Source organism: Loxodonta africana, chromosome 16 (genome assembly GCF_030014295.1).
Source record: "Loxodonta africana isolate mLoxAfr1 chromosome 16, mLoxAfr1.hap2, whole genome shotgun sequence".
Lineage (NCBI taxonomy): Eukaryota > Metazoa > Chordata > Mammalia > Proboscidea > Elephantidae > Loxodonta > Loxodonta africana.
The window spans coordinates 33539816-33565747 of record NC_087357.1 but is presented as its reverse complement, the minus strand read 5'-3'; the positions used below and the strand labels follow the sequence as shown (position 1 = coordinate 33565747).

At 45.8% G+C, this 25932-nt stretch overlaps 1 protein-coding gene across 1 annotated transcript in view; it reads right to left on the bottom strand.

The window, feature by feature from the left end:
• The window catches only part of SEC31B (SEC31 homolog B, COPII coat complex component), a 37911-nt gene that overhangs the window by 5341 nt on the left and 6638 nt on the right, over positions 1-25932 (bottom strand). The window contains 26 exon segments of the mRNA XM_064269449.1: positions 220-291; positions 756-872; positions 1164-1304; positions 1622-1680; positions 1935-2249; positions 2692-2812; positions 2814-2870; positions 4759-4920; positions 5435-5608; positions 6352-6497; positions 6885-6916; positions 6918-7009; positions 7286-7464; positions 7940-8039; positions 8404-8502; positions 8755-8814; positions 8816-8851; positions 10801-11031; positions 13950-14084; positions 14635-14796; positions 14923-15022; positions 15821-15963; positions 16321-16464; positions 17411-17506; positions 17720-17915; positions 25609-25732. Of these exon segments, the coding sequence (XP_064125519.1) occupies positions 220-291; positions 756-872; positions 1164-1304; positions 1622-1680; positions 1935-2249; positions 2692-2812; positions 2814-2870; positions 4759-4920; positions 5435-5608; positions 6352-6497; positions 6885-6916; positions 6918-7009; positions 7286-7464; positions 7940-8039; positions 8404-8502; positions 8755-8814; positions 8816-8851; positions 10801-11031; positions 13950-14084; positions 14635-14796; positions 14923-15022; positions 15821-15963; positions 16321-16464; positions 17411-17506; positions 17720-17915; positions 25609-25732 (3293 nt within the window).

Sequence of the window (25932 nt, the reverse complement as noted above, 5' to 3'; positions counted from 1 at the left end):
GGGATCGACACTTAGGTTAGTAAGCCCAACCCAGCCCCCATCCTGGCAGCATGGAATGGATAGGAGGGGACTCAAGTTCTAGAGCCCAGTCCAGACAAGGTATATTTTGGGGGGAACCCAGGTTAGTGAGACATATGGGAAGAGAAGACACTGGGTACCCTTTGGCCATGGGTGATGGTGGAAGGGCAGGAGGCAAAGGTACACAATAGGTGTACTTACAGTCCCCTCCCAGAGCTTCTCATACAAACATTCTAGACGTTGGGCTGCCTCACTCAGCTTCCGTTTTGTCTTCTGCAGGGAAGGAAATGGATTCTGACCCCAGTCCCTAAGCCTAACACTACCCAGGACTATAAAGAATCACGGGATGTTGTAGCCAGAATGGCTTGATGCTATCTCCTTCATTTCACAAAGGAGGAAATAGAGGTCCAAAGAGGGTAAGTGACTTGCTGAAGCTGACAGAGCTAATGAGTGAATGGCAGGCTTCCTAACTCCTGGCTTCACCTCCTTCCACTATCCCCTGCTACACTGCCTAGAGTTAAATCTTGATGCTGTTGGGTCATGCTACCAAGGAGCTGGACTTCAGAACAGACTCCAAACCCTCCCCTTATCCTCATGGACATCAAATAAGTGTAAGTACAGACAGGGCAGGTCCAGAGGCATTGAAATGAGTCATACAAGGAACTGGTCTACAGCTGAGGGGTTCATGGAACAAGCTAGGGGCATGAGGAGGGCATTGTGGGTAAGTTGAGGCTTACTGAGTCCGTGGCAGACAGGTAGCAGCGTTGTAGAAGTGCCTCAAAACTGGTCTTCAAGGATTGATGCTCTGGAGGCAGCTCTTTCCTTTCCATCTTCTCAGGTGGTAGGTGCTGAAGCTGCTGATGAAGGAGCAGGGAGACAGGAGAGACAGGCAAGCTGCCCTTCTCATGGCATCCCTACGTACTAGTCTTCAGTGACTCATGAGTCACTAGAGCAGAGTTTGGGAGAGGGGCACCCTCTTCTTCTCTGCAGTAAAGATACCTGGTCCCAGCCCCCATCTCCTTTAGCTCAGACTGCCTCTACCTTAAGGAATGAGGTCCATCTGCCATACTCTCTGCTTTTCTACATCCAAAGAGTGCTGGAAGGCCAGGGGCGGAGGGGGCGGGGGGGCATGCTGTCCCTGTCACCTGCAGGCTGAGCTCTCCTGCAGGGGGAGCATGACCCACAACGGGAACAGGAGGCTGTGAGGAAAGGCCCCATCGTGGCTCAGGGGTGAGGCTCATAACTGGAGCAGTAATTGGTGCTGGGGGCATAAATGTTTCCGGCAGCTAAAAGGAGACAAAAGAAAGAACATGAGTCTATGCTGAAGAGACTCCTTAAGTCCTGGTTTTGGAGAGTGGCAGAAATTTTGAGTGAAAAAGGAGACACAATAATGAAGGGGAACTGGGAAGTGGGAAGACGGGTGTATGTATTTAAGAAGGAAAGAAGAGCAGGGAAAAGTGTGAGTGGGAAAAGAGAGGACAGAATGGATGCCTGAGAATGGGAAGGACTGGGCCGAATTCTGTAAGGAATTAGAATGCTGGTCACTGGTGAATGTATGAGAGGTGGTGGCGGTGGTGGGTGGAAGGGTGGTAGATGCAATGACCTTTTTCCTCTGGAGGTTCCCCCTGGGAGCTGGCACATCTTTCCAGGAATTTTGAGTCCCTGTATAGTAGAAAAAAAGATAAACGTACTTATAGGCATGTCAGGAACATTGGAAATTTTTGGCCTGAGGGTCAACAAAATTATTCTAGTCGGAGTCCACCATTCCTCCCTCTACAGACCAGCCACACTCCCACTTGATATTCTCCCAATGAGCCCCAGTTCACTGGCTTGAGAAAACAGACTCCCACGATGGTAGTGGGGGAGGAAAAGGAGGTAATAACCCAGAAGAGAAAAGCCATTGGAGGAAGACTGACCTGGGTAAGAAGTCAAGATGCCAGTAGTTGGGAGGGCACTAGAGTACGGAGCACCTAGCCCTCCTGGAGGGTATGCCACAAGGGAGCTCACAGGAGGGGGTGGGGGCTGGGAGCTCATAGGGCTGGGACCTGGTGGTCTCACAGGAAGCAGAGGGAACAGCCGAGAAGTCTCAGGCAGGGAAGTAGAGCCAGGCTGCATGATGTCTGGGGATGCCATGGGTGGAGGGGGACCAGGAAGAGGCCACATTCCAGGGAGTCCCATAGAGTTAGGAGCTTGGGTTCTTTGCCCTCCTAAGAAGTGCGGCTGAGATAGAGCTGGAGTAGAGTAGAAATAAGTCATGTGCCACTCAACTTCCAATTGAGAGAGACCCTGAGCATATCAGGGAGGAATAGGGCAGAGATAAAAAATAAATAAGTAAATAAATAAATAAATAATAAATGATTAATACATGTGAATAGAGATATGCCATTTACGAAATACTTTTCACTATATTCTTATTTGACTCTCAAAACAATCCTGTTGAGTTGAAATGACAAACATAATAATTACTCTCATTTTATAAAAGAAACAGATTGGCTAAATATATCACCCACGGGTCCAAAACCAGTAAGCGATAGTGCTGGGAATTCGGACTTCAATTTCTAAGCTCCTTTCACTAAGATAACATACTGCGTCCAGATCCTGCTGGCTATGCCATTTGCTTTTCTGAGAATTCTGTGCTCTGCTAGACAGATCTTTATCCCCTCACTTACTTACCGGGCCTTACCCCAGAGCCCAGAGGCAAAAGCTGGGCCGCCTGGGGCCCAGGTACCCTGGAGTCACTTATATTCTGGGCTTTGGAGCCCTGATAAGGGCTAGGATGGGGAGGTATGAAAGGGCATCACTGGTGGTGACTGAGGAGTGAAAACTCTTGGCCTTGGAGATAGAGTTGAAACCTGTGAGACAACAAAGGGTCAGTTCTTAGACAGGAAAAGAAAGGTAATTAATTAAAAACAGAAAAACAGAGAAAATTAATGAAACAAAAAGTTGGTTCTTTGGGGGCAAAAATAAAACTTATAAACATCTAGAAAGATTGACAAAGATAAAAAGAGAAAACACACCCAAGAAACCTGTTGCTGTCTAGTCAATTCCAACCCAGAGAGACCCTATAGGGTTTCCAAGGCTGACATCTTTACAGAGGCAGAGTGCCACACCTTTCTCCTGCCAAGTGGCTGGTAAGCTTGAACCACTAGCCTTTCGGTTAGCACCAAAGCACTTAACCACCGCACCACCAGGGCTCCATAGCAAAGACACAAACCATCAAATATCAGGAATGAAAGAGGGGATATCACAACAGATCCTGCAGCCATTATAAGGATAATAAAGGAATACTATGAACAACTTTACACACAGAAATTCAATAACTTAAAAGAAACAGACCTGTCTCTCAAAAACCACAAACTACTAAAGCTCAACCAAGATAAAACAGATAACCTGAATAGTCCTGTAACACTGAAACCCCAAAACTAAACCCACTGCCTTTGAGTGGATTCTGACTCATAGCAACCCTACAGGACAGAGGAGAACTGCCCCACAGAGTTTCCAAGGAGCACCTGGGGGATCTGTACTGCCGACCTTTTGGTTAGCAGCTGTAGCACTTAACCACTAAGCCACCAGGGTTTCCCACTTAAAGAAACTGAATTTGTAAATAAAAATCACCAAAAAAAGAAATCTTCATGCTCAGATGGTTTCAACGGAGAATTTCACCAACATTCAAAGAATTAACAATCTCTTCCAGAAACTAGAATAAGATGGAACGCTTCCTGTAATGGTTAATCTTATGTGTCAACTTGGCTAAGTCTATGGTATCCAGTTGTTTGGTCAAATACTAGATGCTATTATGAAGTAGTTAGATGTGATTAAATCAGTTGGCCTTAAGTAAAGCAGGTTACACTCCATAAGGTGGGTGGGTCTCATCCAATCAGTTGACAGCCTTAAGAGCAAAGGGGAATTTTCCCTAGGTTGTATTCTGCCTTCGAACTATAAATAGACATCTTGCCAGAACTCCTCCACTCTTCCCATCACCTGACCTACAGATTCTGGAACACAAGACTGAAAGAATCTCCAGCCTGCTGCCTGACCTACAGATTTTGGACTTGCCAACCCTCACAATCAATGAGCCGATTCCTTAAAATTAATAAGTCTCAATCTCTTTCTCTTTCTCTGAGTGTGTATTTTACTGGTTCTGTTCCTCTAGAGAACCTGATTAAGATACTTCATAATTCATTTTATGAGGTTAGTATTATCCTGATTACAAAACCAGACAAAGACAGCACAAAACTACAGACCAATATCTTCCATGAATTTAGACACAAAAGTCCCCAACAAAAGTTTAACAAATCAAATCTAACAATGTATATAACATCATACTCATTCTGAAACAGTCCTTGAAACTGTTCCCCACCCCTGTCAACCCCCTCTCCACACACTCACACAGAGTGAATTGCTTTCCTGTGTGTGATTCTATGGTACCTTATCATACCTCAATCATGGTATTTATGACTTTTACTGTAGTCAATTTTTACATCTCTATCTTTCCACTAGACTATGAGCTACTTAAGGGCACAGATCATGATTTGTGTACTTTTCTGTTCTAAGAGCTTAACAGTTGTTCAATAAAGTGATCAGAAAAATAACTGAATCTATATGCTTTATAAGGTCAGGAATTTTCATCAGTTCTGCCACTAATATATTCCAGTGCTTAGAACTGTACCTGGCACATGGTAGGCACATAGTAAATAGTTTTGAATTAATGAAAAAATGAATAAAGAAGTAAAGTATTACCTTCTGAGAAGGCTGAAATCCCAATCTATAAGATGATGTCTCTTTAGAGTGAGGGGTAGCTCCCACAACAACCCAGGGGAAAGGAAAGGGGAGAGACTGTTGGTCCAAGACACTAGAACCCTGGGCATGAAAAAGCCGATCTCTCAGCTGCCAAACTGGTGCCTGCAAGAGTTGTGATAAGAAAGAACTGTGTTAAGTAAAATTAAATCAAGCAAAACATCCTCTTATAAGCCTGGCCCCGTATAGCAGTCAAACTTCAGCTGACCCTCTACACTCTAGCCACCTTAGACTGACTCAAAGTCCCCAAAGCTCTGCCAAGTACTTGTACATCTCCCTCCTTGCTATTCTGTCTGTCTAGAATGTTCTACATCTGCTGATAAGCTACCTCTCTTTGAAGGTCCAGATCAACTATTTTAACCACTGGGAAGCCTTCCTTTACTCTTCTAGGCAAAATCAGACCCTTCCCTGAAGTCTCACAGTGTATAAGCCTCTGTTAATGGCACTACTAGTTCTTGACATCTCATCTTCCCCCAACAGTGAGCTGTTTTTGAGGGATTAGATGTCATATATCTTGGAAGCTTCAGCATTTAGCACAATGCCTAGCACATGGTAGGTGCTTAGCCAGTGTGAGATGACTGAATGAAACTGTTTGTTCTCTCCATAGCACCCGACTTACCTGAGCACAGTCACTGGGTAGGTAGCTCATGGCAGCGGCCAGGCTGCCCTGGGATGCCAAGAGGCTGGCATACTGAGTGATACTGTGGGCTGTGGCAGGGCCTTGGGTCACCCCATCGGGACCCAAGAGTAGCTCCAAGCCCCTGTTGAGGACCACCACCTTCTCCATCAGATCCTATAGGGACAAGGATGAAAGTGATCAGCCCTTTTCACAGCACGCCATACTTTCTAACCCCAGGGAGCTCCCCCAGAGATTTCCCACTGTGAGTAGAAGTGAGGGCAGCATTTTCTGGCTATAGCCAGGTGAAGGCAGCAGGCAATGATATATAAAAGACATGCCAGCTACAGAAGGGCCACTTGGCCTCACCTCTGAAGCTGTTTGGAATGGGCTCCACTGGACATAGTTGGGTCTTAAGACTCTTGTACCTCTTTGCCTCCTCTTTTTGATTTATTTATTCTTTCTTCTAGTGCATCATCAATTACAGACTCTAATACTATTGTTTCACGTGTGACTTTTGTCTCTCCATGAGCCTGTGACCCCCTTCTCTGGTTTACCTACAGAACGCTTGGTACAGGATACATCCACAGAACTTTTCACACCAGCTAATAGAAGGGCCAGGCTCACAATTACCCAGATACAGAATTAACTTGTATAACCAAACCTGGATTGGGAAAAGCTTACGACAGTTAATACCCAAGTAGTTGCTGCTCAGTCTCCCCTGACTGTGAAGGGGAGGGGGAGATAGATAACACCCCAACCTTGGAAGAAGGTCCCAAACACTTAGGCCCCTTTTCTTCCCTCTAAGGCCCTGGCTCCAGTGGTGTTGCAAGTTGCCTCTGACATCCTTGCGCATCCCTAACACTAGCATCTCCCAAAGGCCTGGTATGGAGTGACCAGTACCCTGCACAGAGGGGTACCTGCAGTGCCATGGGGGATGCAGCCTGGTGGCATTTTGACCAGGACTCCACCAGCCGCTCCACACTCCCTGAGCACACATAACAGAGTCTGGCTTCGGAGGTTAATGCCCTGCCACCCTCCTGCTCCATTCGAGTTCCCAGCATGTCTGCAGAGAGACGGACATTTCATTAATGGCATAGCTTCCTGTGCTCTTTTTCCTTTTTCCTGTTTGGAAATAGGTGAGGAACATGAATGACAGGACAAGTAGCTCTGGTGGCTGTAAGACAATACTGAGGCTAACCCTGCTCTACAGTAATGGGCAAGTTCTGGCATTAAGTTGTGACAAGTAAAACAAGACAATAAATGACCCCTACTGGTAAGGGCATGCACTATAATCCCTGTCTCCTGGCCAAGCCAGACCTTGGCCCTGACAACATGGCCTGGCCTCCCGGAGCTCAGGCTTCTACTCTGCCTCCTCCCTCACTGAGTCCATTGACAAAGGAGCTCATGCCACTCCATCCAAAAGCCTGGAAGGCAGTAGGGCCACACCTACCACAGAGCTCAGGGAATTCTTTTGGCCTTTTATGTCAATAGCAAGGCCAGCGCCTCCTTCCAGTTCTGCAGGCTACAGGCACACACCACATCCTTCCAATTCTTCTGCACAACACAGGCTAGAAGCTGTAATGGGTGAAGAGGGAAGGAGGACATCAGTTATCCATCCACACAAGCAGGAGAAGCCACGCACGGGGATGTGTTAAAAAAGAGTCACTCATAAGCAGGCTTCCTCTGAGGCCACTGACTAGGGGTTGGGGGTGGGGGATGAGGTAGGGATAGTTAGAATGGAAAGAGAGAGAGACAGGGAAATACTCTAAATACCATTCCCAAAATGTGGGCATCTACCTGACAAGGTCCAAGTAATCCCCTCCCCTCTTCTCCTGCATGGTGAGCAGTTACCGAGGAAATTCTGGTTTTCCTCTTGGCCAGGTAGTACTCCTGTGTTTGCTTCAGCAGATCTGCACCCCCAGCCTGGGCCAGGATGAGAGCATCGGCAAAGCGCTCCTCCTTCAGACACAGCTCCACAGCAGGGCCCAGATCCCCAAGCAGGAGAGCTTGGCTCAGGAGTCCATCAGTGTCTGCAGGCAGAGGCAGGCCTTCCCCATCGGACCTGTTTCCTGTCCCCTGCAGAGCCCACATCATACCTCCCATATCTCTATATCATTCAGTTTCTCTTGCCCCAAACAAAATCCCTGACTTTCACTCCTCAGCAGTGGGACCAGGGGTACGTAGATCCAGTAGTACTCTTTAAGGACAGGGCCGAAGACCAGGGAGAGGCCTCATGTGGCAGTATCATAGGTGTCACGTGTACGTGCTCAGCAAGAGCAGGGTCACAGTCGTTTTAGCAAAAAGACAAAAAGGATTAAAAAAATATCTTGGTAAAAGTCTCCCACAGGAAGGACTCATCTATGAAAATCTACAACCAGAGAGAGAGCTCTAATCGGTAGAAGACCCTCCCAGCATTTGGGGCAGGTGACAAGAAGTGAATTATCTTCAAATCCAGGAATTTTGGGCCCACCTATAGAGGGCTCCTTTTCCCCACGCTTAGGGTACCTTCTCTGATGGGAATCTCCCATGGAGTCATGTCCTGAGGGACCAGTTCGTCAAAGAAGGCTGAGGAGGCAGAAGCTTCCTCTGTGGTACATTTGGAGGCCTGCAGAGGGAAGGACAGAAGTGACTACTTAGGAATTAAACCCAGAAGTGAGACAGCTGGCTTAGTGACTATCTCTGAGAGCTCCACTATTTGGCCCTTAATGGTAGAGCTAAAGGAATAATCAGACAAGGGTTACTTTGGAAAGGGTCCTAGTTCATGGTTAAGACACAGCTCTACTGCCGACCCAAAAGCTTATGAATTCTTGTGTCTTTCTCTGGTTCCAAGAGACATACGAGGAGCTTGAAGGCTTCAACAAAAGCTGTGCACTTACTGAAAGCAAAGCAAAGGTCCAGGAAGAGGAAGGTGTCCTAAAGGAAGGTTTCCTGCGCTACCTTCTCTCTGGCTGGCTAGGCTTCCACAGTACCTGGCTGCAGAAGGTCTGTTGTCTGGTACTGTTGAGGTCACTTCCCTCAGGCTGAGGGCTCTCACTCAGCCCCAAGTTACTCTTCAACCATGTGGCCACCTGTGGAGAGACCTGTGAGAACCACCTTCCCCAGCATAAAATCAAACGACCATTATTCTCTCTTCCCAACTTCATATCCAACTGGACTCTCTAAGAACCTTGAGCTATTTTCCTGGGAAAAATCCTAATGCCAGAAGGCCAAATGATTGAATGTGTATTAATTAACCTCAGGGACAGGTATTCTGAAACTGTTTTCTCTGACAGGATTCTCTTATTCTCTGCATCAAGTTCCTGATGTGAAGAGTAGCTTACCTTCTTCTGCAACTCATCTTTACTGTATCCTAATAGCTTTTTTTTTTTTTTTTAATAGCTTTAGGAATTTCATCCTGGAGTCTTGCTCTAAAGTCACCTAAGGAATCACAGCACACAGAAAAGTCCCCATTAGATGAATGTGAATGACTCTCCTCCTGCACTGAGCTGGGCATCTGTGCCAGTGTTACCTTGTTCCCTCAAACATAGTTCTTTGTTCTACGTGAAGTGCCTCTGTTGAGACCAACGCCATCTCTCTTTTCCTCCCCAGATCTGATTTACTGCTGGGTTGTAAGCAAAGCAGGAATGAAACCCTTTCCGCCTCTGCATGAACATTTGACCTTCAGTTGACATCCTCACTCTGTCACCTGATAACCTGATAAGGGTGAAGTGTCGTCAACTATGCTTCCAGGCAACATTGTTGTGATTGGTAAATTGCACCTGGACTGGATGGAACAATAAACTACAAACAATTGATGGGGACACCCTGATTACAATGACTCTTGTAACTAGACAGACAAGGACTTTGGAAGCTATGCTTATGGAGTTGTCAGAAGAGATACTGGCTCCTGCGGGGCACGAGGCTTCTAAATGAGGGCAGCTTACACACCTGCTCCACGCATATCTCATTTCCTTGCACCTAAGCTGTCATCTGGGGAGTTGGAGAACTCTTGGATGGCTATGTGATCTGCTACATGGACTGCTGCAAGGACTCCCAAAGAAGAGTACCACCTGATGCTGCCCTGTTGACAAGCTGTGGTTCCTGAAGAGACTGATGCCAAGTATAGCCTATCGCAGTCTCGTGAGTCTAAATGTTTAGCTGAGAAGAACCCCGGATACCCTGCGTGGATGCGGTAAACAAAGTCAGCTTACCTACTTTGTGTCTCAGATACTGAGGGTCAAGCCTTCCTGCAGCCCCCTAATCTGGGTTGGCTGACCTGGTCCGTTCATTCATCCCACACTGAATCCTGAACTCTGTGGTCTTTCTCATAGCCATTCAGGGCTCCCTCCTCTGCTGTGCTCTTCCTTTGGAAATTCATTCACACTCAGCTTCAGAAACCATCATGATAGACAGCTCTTGGGTAGCTTTTAAACCAGATTCCCTCAGTCTTGTAGGTATCACTGCCTCCTTTGTTCAGCAGGGTAAAGGCTGAGCTCCTGATCACTCCCTCTATTCTCTTTCCATCCCCTCCACTCCTGGAGCTATTATTACCTCTATCTTGCTTATAAATGATCATTTATTACCCTTTTCTTCCCACATCTTTCTCAAATCCTCTTCTTCCCAGTTCCCTGGTGTCTACTCTCATAAAGTTCGACTATGTTTGAAGCACAGATCCGAGTCCTTCTCAGATCCCTAGGGACAGGCCCCGTCCTTTTTTTTTCCACATTCTTCTCTATAATCACAAGGACTTGACTAATCCTTCCACTGCCTGTCTAGTCAGCTACTGCCCTTCCTTCAGATCTCTCCTCTCAGTTGCTCGTTTCCTTTGACAGGTACAGCATTCCTCCATGTGTCAAAAGCAACTTGAAATTAAATGAGAACTGGAACTGAATCCATGCCTCCAGAGGATAGTGGGACCTGAACCCTGAGTGCCACCACAATGACTTCCTTTGGGTTATTCAAAACAAACTCAGAGCCTGTTCATGACAACGTATATGTCCGATCAGTCCTCTTCATTCGTTTTCCTTCTCCTTTCCTTCCCATCACCCTACCTGTCTTTTGCCATGACACTGTGACAAGCCTTCACTTTGGCTCTGGTAAAATATCCAGGGCATCAGCAATAGTAGCAACAAAGGATATCATCCTTTGTATTCTCCATCTTTCCTATCCGCTTCACAAATGGTCTCTGGGCCTCCAGTAAAGGGTGAAGATTTTGTGTCCAGAGGATGGGTGTAGTGTAAGAAAAAACTAGTAGGGGCTGGAGCCTCTGTAATCTGGGTCACAGTGCGGTTTTGTGTGCCCTGGATTTGACACAGGTTGGAGTGTCAGACCTGGGTTCCAGGCTTTGGGAAACACCTCTGAGCAGCCAGCCTTCAGGCTTAACCTACCTTCAGGAACTGCCAGAGCATCTCTTCCCTCTGCAGTGACATGTGCTGGATCTTGTTCTGACAATAATTCAGGAGATTTCCTGATCTCAGGGCTGCCTGCAGCTCAGCTGACCGCAACAGGAATTCAGATTCTGTGGTTACTTGACTGATGAAGACTAGGTGGGGGCGAGGCTGTGGCATCTGATGGGCAGGGGTGCTGGGGAGGCCAAAGGTAACCAGCTTCCCCCCAAACTGGTAAGGAAAAACAGAGAAAGACAAGGTCATACCTCCAAGCCAAAAACTAACACCAAGTGAGGATCCAGGGAAGCTATGTATGGGTTAACCCCAGGATAGAAAATCAATAGTAAGAAAACTCCTAAAGGTGGAATAGGATCATGAATTGAGTACTGAATGTGTCCCCATGCCCAAAACCATCTCTGCATTCTTAGCACCATGAGCTTAAAACTTCATTCATCTTCTCACCTGTCCTGGTACCACCATTCTCCCAGGCACCTGGGCATCATCACATCTTTATATAGCCACTGTAATGACGACACTGGGTAGTTTTTTTTTTATAACCATGCAACAACAAAGTCTTACCTTTTCTTCTTATTCAGTGTCTCTCATGCAGGTCCCCTCCATTCCATTCCCAGTGCTAGCACACCTAGGTTACTGGAATAGGTTGATAGCCTCTGCTTTTTTCCCTTCCTCTAATCCAAGCCTTAGACTACCACACTATCATAGCTGCTACTTAGGAGCTTGTAATGGTTCCACAAGGCCCAGGAGAAAGCTTAAGCTCCTCTGCCTCTAGTGCACAAAATCCTCTAAGATCAGCCCCACACCTGTCTCTCCCAGCAGCCCTCTCCCTGCTCATTTATGTGATCTCTCCACATCCCCAAAATGCTTGGACTGTTCCTACTCCTACTTCTGTGCCTTTGCCCACCACAACACCCCACCCGGAGCAGGCTTCTCACCAAATTAGATACTTTATATAAAGCACCTGGCACAAAACAGGAGCTAAAGTTCCTTTACTCCAGCAGTTCTCAACCTTGCTGCACATTAAAACCACCTGGAGAGCTTTTAAGAAACTAATATCCAGAGTCACCAGGCAGCACCCCAGTCAATAAAATCAGAATCTCTGGGGGTCGGAACAAAACATCAGTATTTTTTTAAAGTTCTTCAGATTATTCCAGTGTGCAGCCAGGGTTGACAACTACTGCTCTACCCCCTAAGCATTCATTACCTCCCTTCCCAAGCCCCACCTCCTCAGTGAACTTTCCCCATCGGAATGCTTATTTCTCTTGACTCCTACAGCACAAAATCCACACCACAGAGTAGTGCTATAATAAAACTACCTTAACTTTTTATTTGTATAGTACTTCATAGTTTTACAAGTGCTTACATATATTCTCATTTGCAGTTCATGTCAATTCACTAACATATGCGGTGCAGGTATTACTATTCCCGTCTTACAGGTAAGAAGACTTAAGTTCTGAGAGGCCAAGTGATTTGTCCAAGGTTACCCAGCTAATAAGTGACAGGGCTATGATAAGAACAGGCCCTTTGATCTTTAGTTCAGAATTCTTCACCTCATTGCCTCTTTTTTTTTAACCTCACAGCCTCTTGAGTGTTAACTTTACCTCCCTCATAAAACTGTTGGCTGTTAAAACAAGAATCTCTACTTTTATACTTCTGTTTTCAATTCAAACCTAATATTTAAAGCATTTTGTCAGGTGCTTTAGGCCCTTGCTACTCAAAGTGTGGTCCTCAGATCAGCAGCACGGGCATCACCTGGGAACTTGCTGGAAATTCAGAACCTTGGACCCCACCCAGCGTCCCTGGGTAGTCCAAATGGTTAACACGCTTAGCTGCTAATCTAAAGGTTAGATGTTCAAGTCCACTCAGAAGTGCCTTAGAAGAAAGGCCTGGTGATCTACTTCCAAAAAATCAGCCATTAGAAACCCTACGGAGCACAATTCTACTCTGGCACACATGGGGTCACTGTGAGTCAGAGCTAACTGGACAGCAACTGGTCTGGGAGTCAACCTGATGACTCTCCAGACCTAATGAACCAAATCTAAATTTTAACAAGACCCTGAGTGATTTGTATGCACATTAAAGTATGAGAAGCACTGCTTGGGGGATGCAAAAATGAACAAGACGTGCTCCTTATCCTGGTCTGTTTCTTAGTAGGGTGTCGTGACGTGTGTGTGTGTCTGTGTGTATATATGCATATATAATTATATGTATATATACACGTAGCACTTTACATATAGCACTGGATATATGGGCTTAGTAAGAATGTATCACTGCAGGAATTATCAATCTGTGGGATTACAGAAGTGAGGTTAATTTTGGCTAAGGTTAAAGAATGACATCATGGAGTATTTAAGCGGGGCCTTGAAAGGCTGTAGTAGGATTCAATGGGCACAGGAGAGAAGCTGGAGGGCAGGCAGAGGCTGGAAAGTTGACTTACTCAAGGGACAGAAAGTAGTCACAGGTAACCGGAGTTTAGGGAACGAAAGGGAATGAAGTGGTAACACACACTGGAAAGGTAAGTGTGGCCCTGTGTGCACTTGGCCTTGGGTCTATAAGATGAGGAGGACTCAAAGGTTTTGAGCAGAGGAGTGACAACGATGAAATCTCCATTTCTTCTTTCCTGCTTTGTTTCCTCACCACCAGTCCAAACATGTTAGGGTTAGACAAAAATTAGGTGGAATCTCAGGCTATTTTCCATGACCAAGAGGTCTATAGCTATCACTTCTTTTATACAGGACTGGCACAGCAGTGGTTAAAGCAATTGACTACTAACCAAAAGGTCAGCAGTTTGAAACCACCAGTGGCTCCAAGGAAGAAAGATGTGGCAGTCTGCTTCCATAGAGATTTACAGCCTCAGAAACCCTGTGGGGCCACTATGAGTCAGAATCGACTCGATGGCAGTAGGCTTGATTTTTGTATGGGCACAGCAGGCAGGGTACAGGACGGGTGAAGGGGAAGAGAGGAAACTACAGTAATTCACAGCTTGAGAGATAAATAGGACCTTATCTTGGGCACAGGCAGTGAGAAAAAAAAAAAATCCTTACAGAACTTAGCTTCATGCCAGGCACAGGGCACAAGTGCGTAGCCACACCCCAAAAACACACATATACTCACACACCCACTGCACTTACAGCAAATGAAACGCCTGCTGGCCTTCTCAGCCATTTGGGGGGCTTTTTCAGGGATGATAGCAGCATTGCTTGGGCTACCTGCTCTGGCACCTGCAATGGCAGGAGAGGCTGGCCTTTGCTGAAGGAAGAGAAGATCTGAGGGCAAAAGGATACCTGTATCACCAGTCTGAAGCAGAGGCTTAACCAGAAACTCCACCTATAAACTCCATTATTGGAGGAACCAACCTGGCCTAGGAAAGTCAGACTCCCATATTCCAGAGGGATGGGGATGAGGATGGGACTGGGAGTGAGGGCGGGACACCCATGCAGCAGGGTGACTCTTGGAGAACCTACTGCATCCATGGTCTACAGTGGAGTGAGACATAAAAGGGGTCTATGGGAGAGAGGGAAACAAGGCAGTCAATATTCCTGAAATAATGGTCCTGCATGGAGGTCCAGTGTCCCAGAAATACTACAAGGATAATATCCAAGAACAAGAGTCAAGGTGAGGGCCTCCTTTGTAGTGGCAGGAACTGACATCCTCCCAGGAAGGTAGGCACTGGAGCAAAGGTGCAGCCCTCCCAAACCCAGGGCCCTGGTCTCCCGGTGTCCAACAGCCTCCATCTCTTCTCAGGTCATATGTCCTTATCTCTCCCCCCAAGAGAGAGCCCCTTCCCTCCAGCATTCTCCACCAAGCCCTTCAAACCTTGTCAGCCTGTCTCATCTGCTGAACTTCCCAGCTTCTACCCATCACAGAGTACAAACTGATCCAGCCGTCACAGGAGGCAGCAGAGAACACTGGAGGGTCCCGAGGGCACCACTGCACATCAAAGCACCAACTGCTCTGTGTAGGTAGCTTATATACTACCTAACGTGAGGGAACATCACTATTAGGGACCATGCAGTCCATGAAACCCAAAATACACAGCTTCAGCAGGGAAACCTCCACCATCTCAGCTCCCATCCCCATACTCCCACAGAAGGGCCAGCCTACCTCGCGGCTCCCCAGATTCCAGCAAAAGATCTGGTTGTCCTTGGCGCTACTGAGCAGCAGCTCAGCGTCAGCCTGGCTCCATGACACTGACAAGATCCCCCTAAAAAAGAAAAGATAGAGAAACATTTATTGAATGCCTACTACATCTTATAGATCTTAAATAAATCTCAGCCTTATAAATGGGTGATCTGATGTCATTTTACAAATGAGGAAAACAAGGTTTTGAAAAGTTAAGTGACTTTCAGACAGTCGCACAGCCAGAAAGTGGCACTGGGTGGGACTTAAACCCGAGTCAAACTCCAGTGCCTGTGCACTGTACCACGCTGCCTCCCAGAGGTCACTGCCAGATGGCCTCTTTCTTTTCCCTGATTACAGAGAATTATGAATCAATATGAATCAGGCAAGCACCTATCGCCATGGATGAACCTGTCTTCTACCGAGGTTTTAACCCGGGAAGACAGTGAGGACCCAACTCTCAAAAGTCCCCCAGGAGGTATAAAGGCAAAATAGCCCTTTGGTTAGAAAGGACAGACTGTGGGGCTGCTCCCTATGCTGTGAGCACAAGAGCTGCAGTTCAGAGGAAGGCCTATTAGCAGGATAGATAGGAGCCAAGTTGTCCTTATTGAGGAAGAGACTTTGAAGAGGCAACCTCGTCACCTAAGGAAATGAGCATTGTCCTCAGATCAGAGCCTGGCTCCGATATTTCTCATGACCCCATTCCCATTCTCATCTCTGGAAATTAGACGGAACCTCAGGCTATTCACAGACTGGGTGACTGTGTTCACCAGGATGGCTTTAAAGTCATGGAGGATGTTTGATAGCTAAAGTAAGGCTTCCTTTGCCTCTTACCCAGGTCAGTTATGTCCCACAAGGATGGGGATGGAGACTGAAACGCTACCTGCCGTGGCTCTCCAGTACCATCAGCGGTGAGGAGGCAAAGCGCAAGTCCCACAGCTGGATCACTGGGAGACGATCATCCTCTGAGCACAGCACCAACTGAGTGGCTATGTCTGGGTGCCAGGCCAGGCCGGAGCAGTCCATCTGTGAACAAAGCAGATCCCAATGGGTGATGCAACCTGACTTCCTTGGTTGTGAACCCTTTCTGCCCAGTTAGAATGGGATCACTCTGAGGGCAGGTCTGTGTCTTCTTCTATGTGACTGGGAACACCACAGCATCAGAGCATAGTGATGACCATGATTAAGTAAAGGGTGGTAGAGGCCTCAAGATCAGCTCTGTTTAGCTTCCCTAAGCTTTCACTCTCAATAGGAAATCTGCTAAGGGACTTAATTCACATGTGCAGCAATTGAAAGCAGAGCCCAGGCCAGGGAAAGGGTAGCTCCAACTGCTAGGCATGAAGGGCCTGACCTGAAGCCTGTGTTCTACTCTCTCCTACTCACCCTGTTGCTGTGATCGCTGACTTTGATGATGGGTTCATTCTTCCTGAGATCCCACACAACTGCCTTGCCACTGGGATGAGCAGAAGACAGAATGTGTTGGACTTGCCGGTTCCAAGAAAGTGCCCTGATGTCTTCCGGGGGCTGCTGAGGCAGGATGGGGGTGGGGAGGGCAATTTGTCAACTCCTGGAGCAAGGGACTTCCACTGCTCCATGGCTCCCAACCAACAACAGAAAGCCCAAGAATAGACATGGGCTACCCAAAAGAATACAGTCTCAGGGAACTATCTGTTAAATTTTCCAGGGAGATCCTTTAGGGTACTATGGTAGAAGCTGAGGGAATGGAAGGCATACTTGGGTTTTACCCCTAGCCCAAGATGTTCCTGAGAGGATAGAGTTAAGATTAAAAAACAGTTCTCTTGTCTATGACAAAGAGAGAGGGAGAGAAAGAAGAAAAGCAGGGGGAACGGACATAGACCTTCAGTGACAGAGTGAGGCAGAAAGAGAAACCTCTGCTACTCTCAGGGCAGGAGATGCTATCAAATGCATATTCAACTTACTTCACGATACTGTAAGCAAGCGTAAGACAGGGAAAAGCCAGGAAGCAAAAAGATGGGGCCAGTTACAGACTGATAGATAAGCACACTCAGAGACAGAATTCACAGCAGTCCCCCCACTACCTGGGATAGCTATGTACAGAGAAATGAGATAAGGCTGACCCTCTCCAGAAAAAAGACAAGGAAATATCTGGGTATCCTATTCTTGCTCCCTCTCTGCTGAGTCTAGGGCCATACCCAACCCTGCCTAAGCTACGCTATGATAAATGCACTCCTACTCCTTCCCTCAACATCTTTTACTGCCCCCTACTTTCTTCATTTTCCTCCCAGAAGCCCCTAGGACAGTTAATGACCAGGAACCTTCTCCCCTAATCCTGCTACATATCTGGCTGGTAGCACCTTAGTCCGAGGAGCTTTATTGCCCTCCAGTGGTAAAGCCTGAAATCGCCTTGCTCTGGCTTAGGCCCAGAATTCAAGACTTTCCTTAGGTAAAATCAGCTGTATACACTAAGCAGCAGCCCCAGGAGCCTCCTTACCTGTGACTTAGATCCTGGGGTCATTGGCACACTCAGGTTATTCAAATCCCAAATGAAGATTTCAGAATCGCTGGCCCCTGAGGCTAGGAGGTTGCCCTGTATGAAGAATAGGCCTTTGGAGACAACCATGCCAGGAAGAGATGAGAGCAGGAAAGGCAGAAAGAGGCCCACATTCGGGGCTATCCAAAGCCTCCCCTGTAACATCCTGGGAAGGGTTCAGAGTTACCGACCAGTGGTCACAAGTGAATGCTTCCATTCAGACCTGCTGCTCCATGATGTGGCCATGTTTGACCAACTGAAACGTAATACCTGGAAGGGATTAAAGTCGAGGGCTCTGACAGCCCCCGTGTGCTTCTGTCTCTGGGCAATCACAGGCTCCTTCCCTGAAGACAGGATGTGGGTCACACTGTATAGGGTAAGCATGCCATTGTCCCCGCCGCCTGCAATAACCCCGGAGCCTTCCAGAAGCCCATTGCCAAAGGTCCCCCAGATCAGCTTGTGAAACCTACAAAGAGAAGGAACTGGCATCAGCACCTACCCAGGTCCACATCAGTAAGCAGAAAGTGGGCATCTTGGTCGGCCTCTGCCATTATGCAGGCATCCCCACCCCTAGCCAGGGCCTATCTGTTCCCTCATTTCCCTGACACAGAAGGGAGGTCTCCTCTGCCTGGTCCTGCCCTTTCTCTGAAAGAATATTCCATCTCTGTCACACTAGAAGCCTGGAGGCCACTGCCTCTAAGTTGTGTGTGGGGGTGCTTTTTTTTTCTTTTAAAGTTAACATTGTTGGAGCTATAAAGGCCAGGCTCTGTGATAAATACTTCAAAAAGATTCCCTCACTTAATCCTCACAACTCAAACAGGCACATAATAATGGCAACAACTAACACTTGTGGAATGCCTGCTATGTACCAGGCACTGATCTAAGTGCTTTACACATTATTAGCTGATTTCATACTCAACAACCCCATGAGGTAAATGCTACTATTATTATCTTCATTTTCTTTTTTTTAAATAATTTTTATTGTGCTTTAAGTGAAAATTTACAAGTCAGTCTCCCACAGAAAAACCTATACACACCTTGCTACACACTCCCAATTACTTTCCCCCTAATGAGACAGCCTGCTCCCTTCCTCCACTCTCTTTTTGTGTCCATTTCACCAGGTTCTAACCCCCTCCACCCTCTCATCTCCCCTCCAGGCAGAAGATGCCAACATAGTCTCAAGTTCCACCTGATCCAAGAAGCTCACTCCTCACCAGCATCCCTCTCCAACCCATTGTCCAGTCCAATCCCTGTCTGAAGAGTTGGCTTCGGGAATGGTTCCTGTCCTGGGCCAACAGAAGATCTGGGGGCCATGACCACTGGGGTCCTTCCAGTCTCAGTCAGACCATTAAGTCTGCTGTTTTTATGAGAATTTGAGGTCTTCATCCCACTGCTCTCCTGCTCCCTCAGGGGTTCTCTGCTGTGTTCCCTGTCAGGGCAGACATTGGTTGTGGCCGGGCACCAACTAGTTCTTCTGGTCTAAGGATGATGTAGTCTCTGGTTCACATGGCCCTTTCTGACCCTTGGGCTCATAATTACATTGTGTCCTTGTTGTTCTTCATTCTCCTTTGACCCAGGTGGGTTGAGACTCATTAATGCATCTTAGATGGCTGCTTGTTAGCATTTAAGACCCCTGATGCCACTCTTCAAAGTGGGATACAGAATGTTTTCTTAATAGATTTTATTATGCCAATTGACTTAGATGTCTCCTGAAACCATGGTCCCCAAATCCCTGCCCCTGCTGCACTGGCCTTCGAAGTGTTCAGTTTATTCAGGAAACTTCTTTGCTCTCGGTTTAGTCCAGTTGTGCTGACCTCCCCTGTATTGTGTGTTGTCTTTCCCTTCATTTTCAATTGAGGAAACTGCAGCACGTTTAGGTAACTTCTGTATATATGGCTATTAATTTTATCCCATTTGACAGCTGGGATATGGCAGAGGCAAGGTTCAAAACGAGCCCCATCTTCTTCCAGAGCCTGAGCTCTTAACTACTCTGTAATACTGCCTCCTGTTTAGAGGCAGATCCAAACTCTTCTGTACCTGATGAAAAGCAGGATCCGTAGATCAGTAATTGGTATTGTCTCTTCCCTCTCAAATTGGAAGGAAAAAAAGACCCAAGACCTCCCCACCCCATGCCTCTCCCGTGTGCCTGGCCCATGGGAGCTGCCATATGGCTGCAAGGGAGACAGAGGCATGAAAGGATAAATGGCCCATCTGGGAAACACTTTTCTGGCATTCTGTTTCCAATAAGGCACTGTCTGTATCTTACACAAAAGAAGAAAGACTGATCTTGGGCCTCCAAGTTTGGGTAATCTGAAAAGCCCCAAGGGAAGGCATGTGAAATCCCCAAAGCCTCATAAGTGGTCTGTCTTCCACTTCACAGCTGCTAGACAAGGACATTTCCATAACCCTTCAGAGAAGCCAGATTTCACACCAAATGATGTCACAAGATCCCTAGCTTCAAACTGCTGTATCAAGAAGCAATGAAATGTTCCCACACCCTGGACACAGTCAACAAAGAAATTGAGTGGGATGGTAAGACAGGAATCTGCTTGTCCAGTCATCAGACCAGAGCCAACCTGTCAGAAGTGAAGAGCTGAGCACCAGTTCAGGTCTATGTTGTCTAAGGTTGCATTGATCTTAGTATAGTAGAAGAATGTGCTCCATCCTGGCTTAAGAGGCTGCCATGCCATCCAGGGACTAGAGCTCACACTAGCAGAGGGCAAGTCAAAAAAGTAGTTAGAGAAGCTCATACAGGTCACATAGAAAGTAGAAGAGAGTATGGCCAGTGAAAAAAGGCACACGAGAATGGTAGGAGAGGTTGCCGTGACCTGAGTATGGTCAGAGCTCATGGCATACAAATTAGAGTAAGAGGTACTTAAGGCCTCCACAAGAAGTCACCTAAGGGTTAGAGAAGGAGATGTGTTACTCCAGAGTGGCTAAAATGCACAACTCAGGGTGTGACTAAATAATTTTCTTTCATGTGGAGAGTACAATCCCATTGTTAACCACTTTACCAGTGAGGGTGAAAGCTGGTACCTGAATGGGTCATAATGGAGAACACCTGGGAGAATGGGGCGCTGCTGACAGATAAGTAAGGGAGGAGACTTGATCATCAAATGGGCTCAAGCAATGTCAATCACCACTGCTCTGCAAATGAACAGGGAACAAGAGATCGCCCTGTGTGTGTTATGTGTACGTGTAGTGTACAGAGTGGGTAGGGGAGAAAGAGAGACAAAATGTTAACAACTGGTGAATCTAAGTGAAGTACACATGGGTGTTCATTGTACCACTCTGCAACTCTTTCCTGTAAGTCTGAATTTTGTCAATATAAAAAGTTAAAAAAACAAAAATATGGCCTTAAGCCTGAAAACAGGAACTAAGAGAGAGGTTTAAGGAGAAGGTATAGGAAGAGTCTATATAGAAAGGTGGAAACTTTCCCAAAAATAAGAATATAGGTGCTAAAGAGGTTCCAAGGTTAACAATGGCAATGATAGAGACCATACAGCATCACAGAATGATGGTGGCACCTAGATTCTTTGACTCCTACCCAGGCCTGTGAAGCAGAAATTTCCAGAAACAGTCCTTCGGAATGTGCATGTGTAACAAGAATTCCTGAGCTGACTCTAATGAGCAGCCAGGGCTGAGAACTACTGTACTAGATACGTCAGACCCGCAGACCAGCCAAGAACAACAGGGGAGGAAGCTGAGTTTCACAAAGACAGACCAAGCCCTAACAATCAGCTCATGACTATGCTTCTGGCAAAATGAAAGGAGCAAGGCTGAAGAGAGTAAACTAAGGACTGTGAAATCAGCAGGCTGTACCAGCTAAGCTAATCTAAAAAAAAAAAAGATCTTTATCTACTTTATGACTAGGAATACGTGCTGTCTGAATTCTTGCTTCTATGATTTATGCACTTCCTTGTTTTGGATTCTGCTTTTAGTTGCTTAATAAAGTTCCTTTTGAAAAATTCCTACCTCTTGTTAGAGAACTAAAGTGAAAAAGAGTTTGTCCACATTCAGATCAAAACAGCTGGGGAAATCCAAGTTTCCTTAAAAGGCAAAGAGTGAAGAAGGCAGTGCTCCAAGCTAAAGGACGATGGCAGCAGAGTGAAGCAACGGCTGTTAGAGAGGTGAGCTATCTTCTTCTTAAGGCCTACCATGTACCAGGTACTATCCTAAATTTATAGTGGAGGAAAAAAGGATCAGAGAAGTCAAATAATGTGCCCCAAACCAAGCCCAAACCCACTGCCATCCAGTTGATTCAAATAATGTACCCATGTGGACAGTAAACAGCAGAGCTGGGGTTTGAATGCAGGCCTGCCCGACAACAAAGCCCACGCTATCTCTACTCTGTGATCTGATCCCTCTAGAACAACAAGTTTTGGGAGCAAAAATACTAGGTGAGATATATAAACTGATCCTTCTGTTTGGTGTTGTCCCTTAAACAGGCACCCAAATAGACAGTGCTCTCCAAGTAGCTAGAGCTGAGATAAAGGTACAAGACAATAGATCACTTATTATCACCATGTCACTAGAAGAAGGATCAGAGGTTATAGAAGCCACTCGGCGATCTAGAACCTCAGTGTAGACAGAAGGTGGAATGTGGCAGATCATACATCGGCCTCTGCCCTTTGGGTTATAACAGGCCCTGCAGCTCTGCCCTCAGTCCAAAGATCAGTGACATAAACAATGTATTATCCTCTCAGAAACATTTCCTCTTGAGTAAGATTCATCTAACAAACCAAACATCACTTGCTTCAGTGCACACACTAATCCACATTGATTCCGAATGCATCCAGTGTCATTTATCCATGCACTCCCTTCAGAATATTTACAGCTTCGGGCTGTCCCTTATCTACACGCAAAACATTTCAAAACATTTCTCTCTTAGCTACTTCTAGATAGATAATATTTCTCTGGCACATCATGGAATGGGGGTAAGGGGTCTTCAGGGTCCAAATTTGGTTCAGGCATGAATCTGCTGAAAAAGGCAGCCAGGGGAAGGGAGACAATTTTGAAAAGCATATGTTAATAACGAAGAGACATAGGAAAGGGTAAAATATATATATAAGAAAAAAAAAGGAAGAAGAATAAGCAGGGGAAAAAAAAAAAGAACAGAAAGGGAAGGAGAGACTGAACATAAGAGCTCAGAAGGTTCTTTGAAGTCACCTTGTACAACCTCTTCTTTGTACAGAAATGAGAAAACCCAAAGCCACTGACATAACTCAACTTAACCAAAGTCACACAGCTTTATTAGTGTTATAGTCAAGTAACCGTGCTTTCCACTACACCATGCAGAAGATCACACAGAAAAAGGAGAGGTGAAAGTATAAAGCAAAGGATGGGTAACTCTTTAATGACCCTGCTAATTTCAGTCAATAATTTGTGATAGGAAACCTTGGTAGTGTAGTGGTTAAGAACCACAGCTGCTAACCAAAAGGTCCACAATTCGAATCCACCAGGTGCTCCTTGGAAACACTACAGGGCAGTTCTACTCTGTCTTATAGGGTCGCTATTAGTCGGAATCTAACTTTTGGGTAAACGGTCTAACTCAGGCTGGAACAGAAAGAAATGGGTTATCTTAGACCCTGAAGTGTCTATGATTTCTTCAGAAAAGCCCCATTGGAGCTATGTCAAAAGTAATTTTTTAGATCTTTGGGAATCAATCTTTGAACACGGTTAGAGTAGTGGAAAAAGAAAAGTAGAGATGAAATATTATCAACAGTGTTAACTGTATTATGTATTTTATCTCCACCCCCAAGTTCCTGTAGGTTAGAACAGGGGTACGAGGTGTAATTCATGACTTTCAAATTCAGTACGAACACTTCAAAAAAGGTCCCTTTAACCTTGCTGGCTATAAAACAAACAGATTGTCACCCTTGAAAGGCCCTTAAGATATCAAGACTAACTTGGTTGTAACTAATTGAAATGTTGAATATGAATGCTTACTCAGTTTAGAAACCCATAAGTTTCTAATACCACTTGTTCATCCAACAAATGTTTGTTAAGCACCTACCATATGCCAGGCACCGTTCTAAGTGCTGGAGATACAGCAGTAAATAAAAGACAAAAATCTCTGCCCACATAACATAGTTTATTAAGAAAATGTTCTGTCTATATCCTACTTTGGTGAATAGTGTCTAGGGTCTTAAAAGCTTGTGAGCAGCCAGCTAAGATACTCCACTGGTCCCACTCCATCTGGAGCAAAAGAGAATGAGGAAAACAAAAGACACAACAGAAAGGTTAGTCCAAAGGACTAATGGATCCACAGCTACTACAGCCGCCACCAGACTGAGTCCAGCACAACCAGATGGTGCCCAGCTACCACCACTGACTGTTCTGACAGGGATTACGATAGAGGGTCCTGGACAGAGCTGAAAAAAAATGTAAAACAAAATTCTAACTCACAAAAAAAAGACCAGACTTACTGGTCTGACAAAGACCGGAGAAACCCCAAGAGTGTGGCCCATGGACACTCTTAATTCAGTTATGAAGTTACTCCTGAGGTTTACCCTTCAGCCAAAGATGAGACAGGCCCATAAAACAAACAATAATACATGTAGCTCAACCATGTATACAAGACTAAACGGCCACACCAGCTGGGGTCAAGGACAAGAAGGCAAGAAAAGCTGGATGAATGCAAATGCGGAGTCCAAGGTCAAGAAGGGGAGAGTGTTGACATGTCATAGGGTTGGCAACCAGTGTCACAAAACAATGTGTATTAATTGTTTTATGAGAAACTAAAAAAATCTCTGCCCATAATAATCTTAGAATTCAGTTTCAAGGTTTCTTTAGCACTTACATTGCCTCTTTCTTAAGAATCCTTAGTCCTATGGTGCCACTACTGTGCTGAAGCTGCTGTTTGGCTTATTGAGGATAAGAGCCTTTGCCCACGGCCCCCTTTTCTTTTTCAAGGAGTACAATCATTACCGAATTAGCCCATCCCTTTCACGGGCCCTTTTGGAACGCATGCTTGGAGGCTAAGAATATATCATTATTATTGGTAAATCCTTGAAGGCCTGCTCTTCAGAGGGCCCAGGTATTAGAAACACAAAATAAGAAAATGCAAAACATGAGATACTGTCCGAAGGTGATATATGCTGGCCAGAAAGGTGGGGGTGGTAGTTTTTAAAATTATTCAAAACTAGGAGCTCAAGAAAGGAAGAACAATAACTAAATTTTCATTATTAGGTTAAGATGTAAAAAAGAAAGAGGGTACTTCTGTTTAAACATCTTTACTGATATCTCAGATGGACCAGAAAATGCTCAAGGGGTTCATCATTCATCAGATGGAAAGTTGCAATCTAGACCAGTAATCTCTAAAGTGGGTGGACAAGACAATTCATCAAGCTATAAGAAAAATATTTGTATTTTCAACTTTAAAAAAGAAGCTAGAAATTGTACTTTATTAATAGAACTGCACAGTAATACATGTATATTATTTATATTGACTATGTAACTTCAGTATAGTGAGTTTCACATTTTCCCTGATGATACAAACACTTGGAGACCATTGCTCCAGACTGAAAACTCCGCCTTTATGAAACTTATAAAACAACAGTTGAATAATGGAAAGATGGTAAGCTTTGGAGTCAGACAGGCCTAGATTTAAACCCCAGCTTCTCAGGGTTTCAGTAACATGTATTTTACAGAGTTTCACGTACATAAAATGGGAACAGCGGTACTTATCTCTTAGGATAATTTCAAAGAGTTAGTAAAACAAGACAGCACCCCCTAGCACAGTGCCTGGCACGTACATATGTGCTCAACGAACAACAGTACTGAGCCCTGTAGGTCTGGCAGAGCCAGGAAATTCATGAGTATCCAATCAGTGCCTGACAGCAATGAGGAGAGGGTCATTCGTTCTCCTCACTGGCAGAAAAGGGAAATATTGTGTAAGACTGTTATCTTCACAAGAGCCAAGGGAGGAAGGAGCCAACACCCCTGGGTTCAAGGAGCAATCAGGTACACGTGGATCCAGGCTTGTGCGGGGCACTTCTATCACACGCATTCTGCCTGACACTGCAGCTGCTGCTGTTTCTGACTAGAAGGGTGGGGGTTGTTGTTTTTCAAACCCGTGAGCTCTGAGAAACCACACCCCTCCCAGGATCCACATCAAGATCTGCCCTGCGTTCCCACCAATAGTTCAGACACAGTACCTGCTGGAAGCAGAAAGGACTCCCCTGCATTTCAGGTCCAGAGACGGGTCCCTGAAATCAACCTCAAAGATTTCCAATATGCCCTTTGTGCTAAAGGTGGCATCTAGCTGCTGGGCAGATGTACCTAGGCACAAGAAGAGTCAGGAAGAGGCAGCATACGAGCAACAACGTGTGTGTTAATTTGGAGTATAAATGGGTTAGGGAGTGGAGAGGAGGACTAACAACAGAAGGCTGGGTGTAAAACCAAAACCAAACCCACTGCTGTAGAACAGGATCTGGCTCATAGTGGCCCTGAAGAACAGAGCAGAACTGCCCCATAAGAAT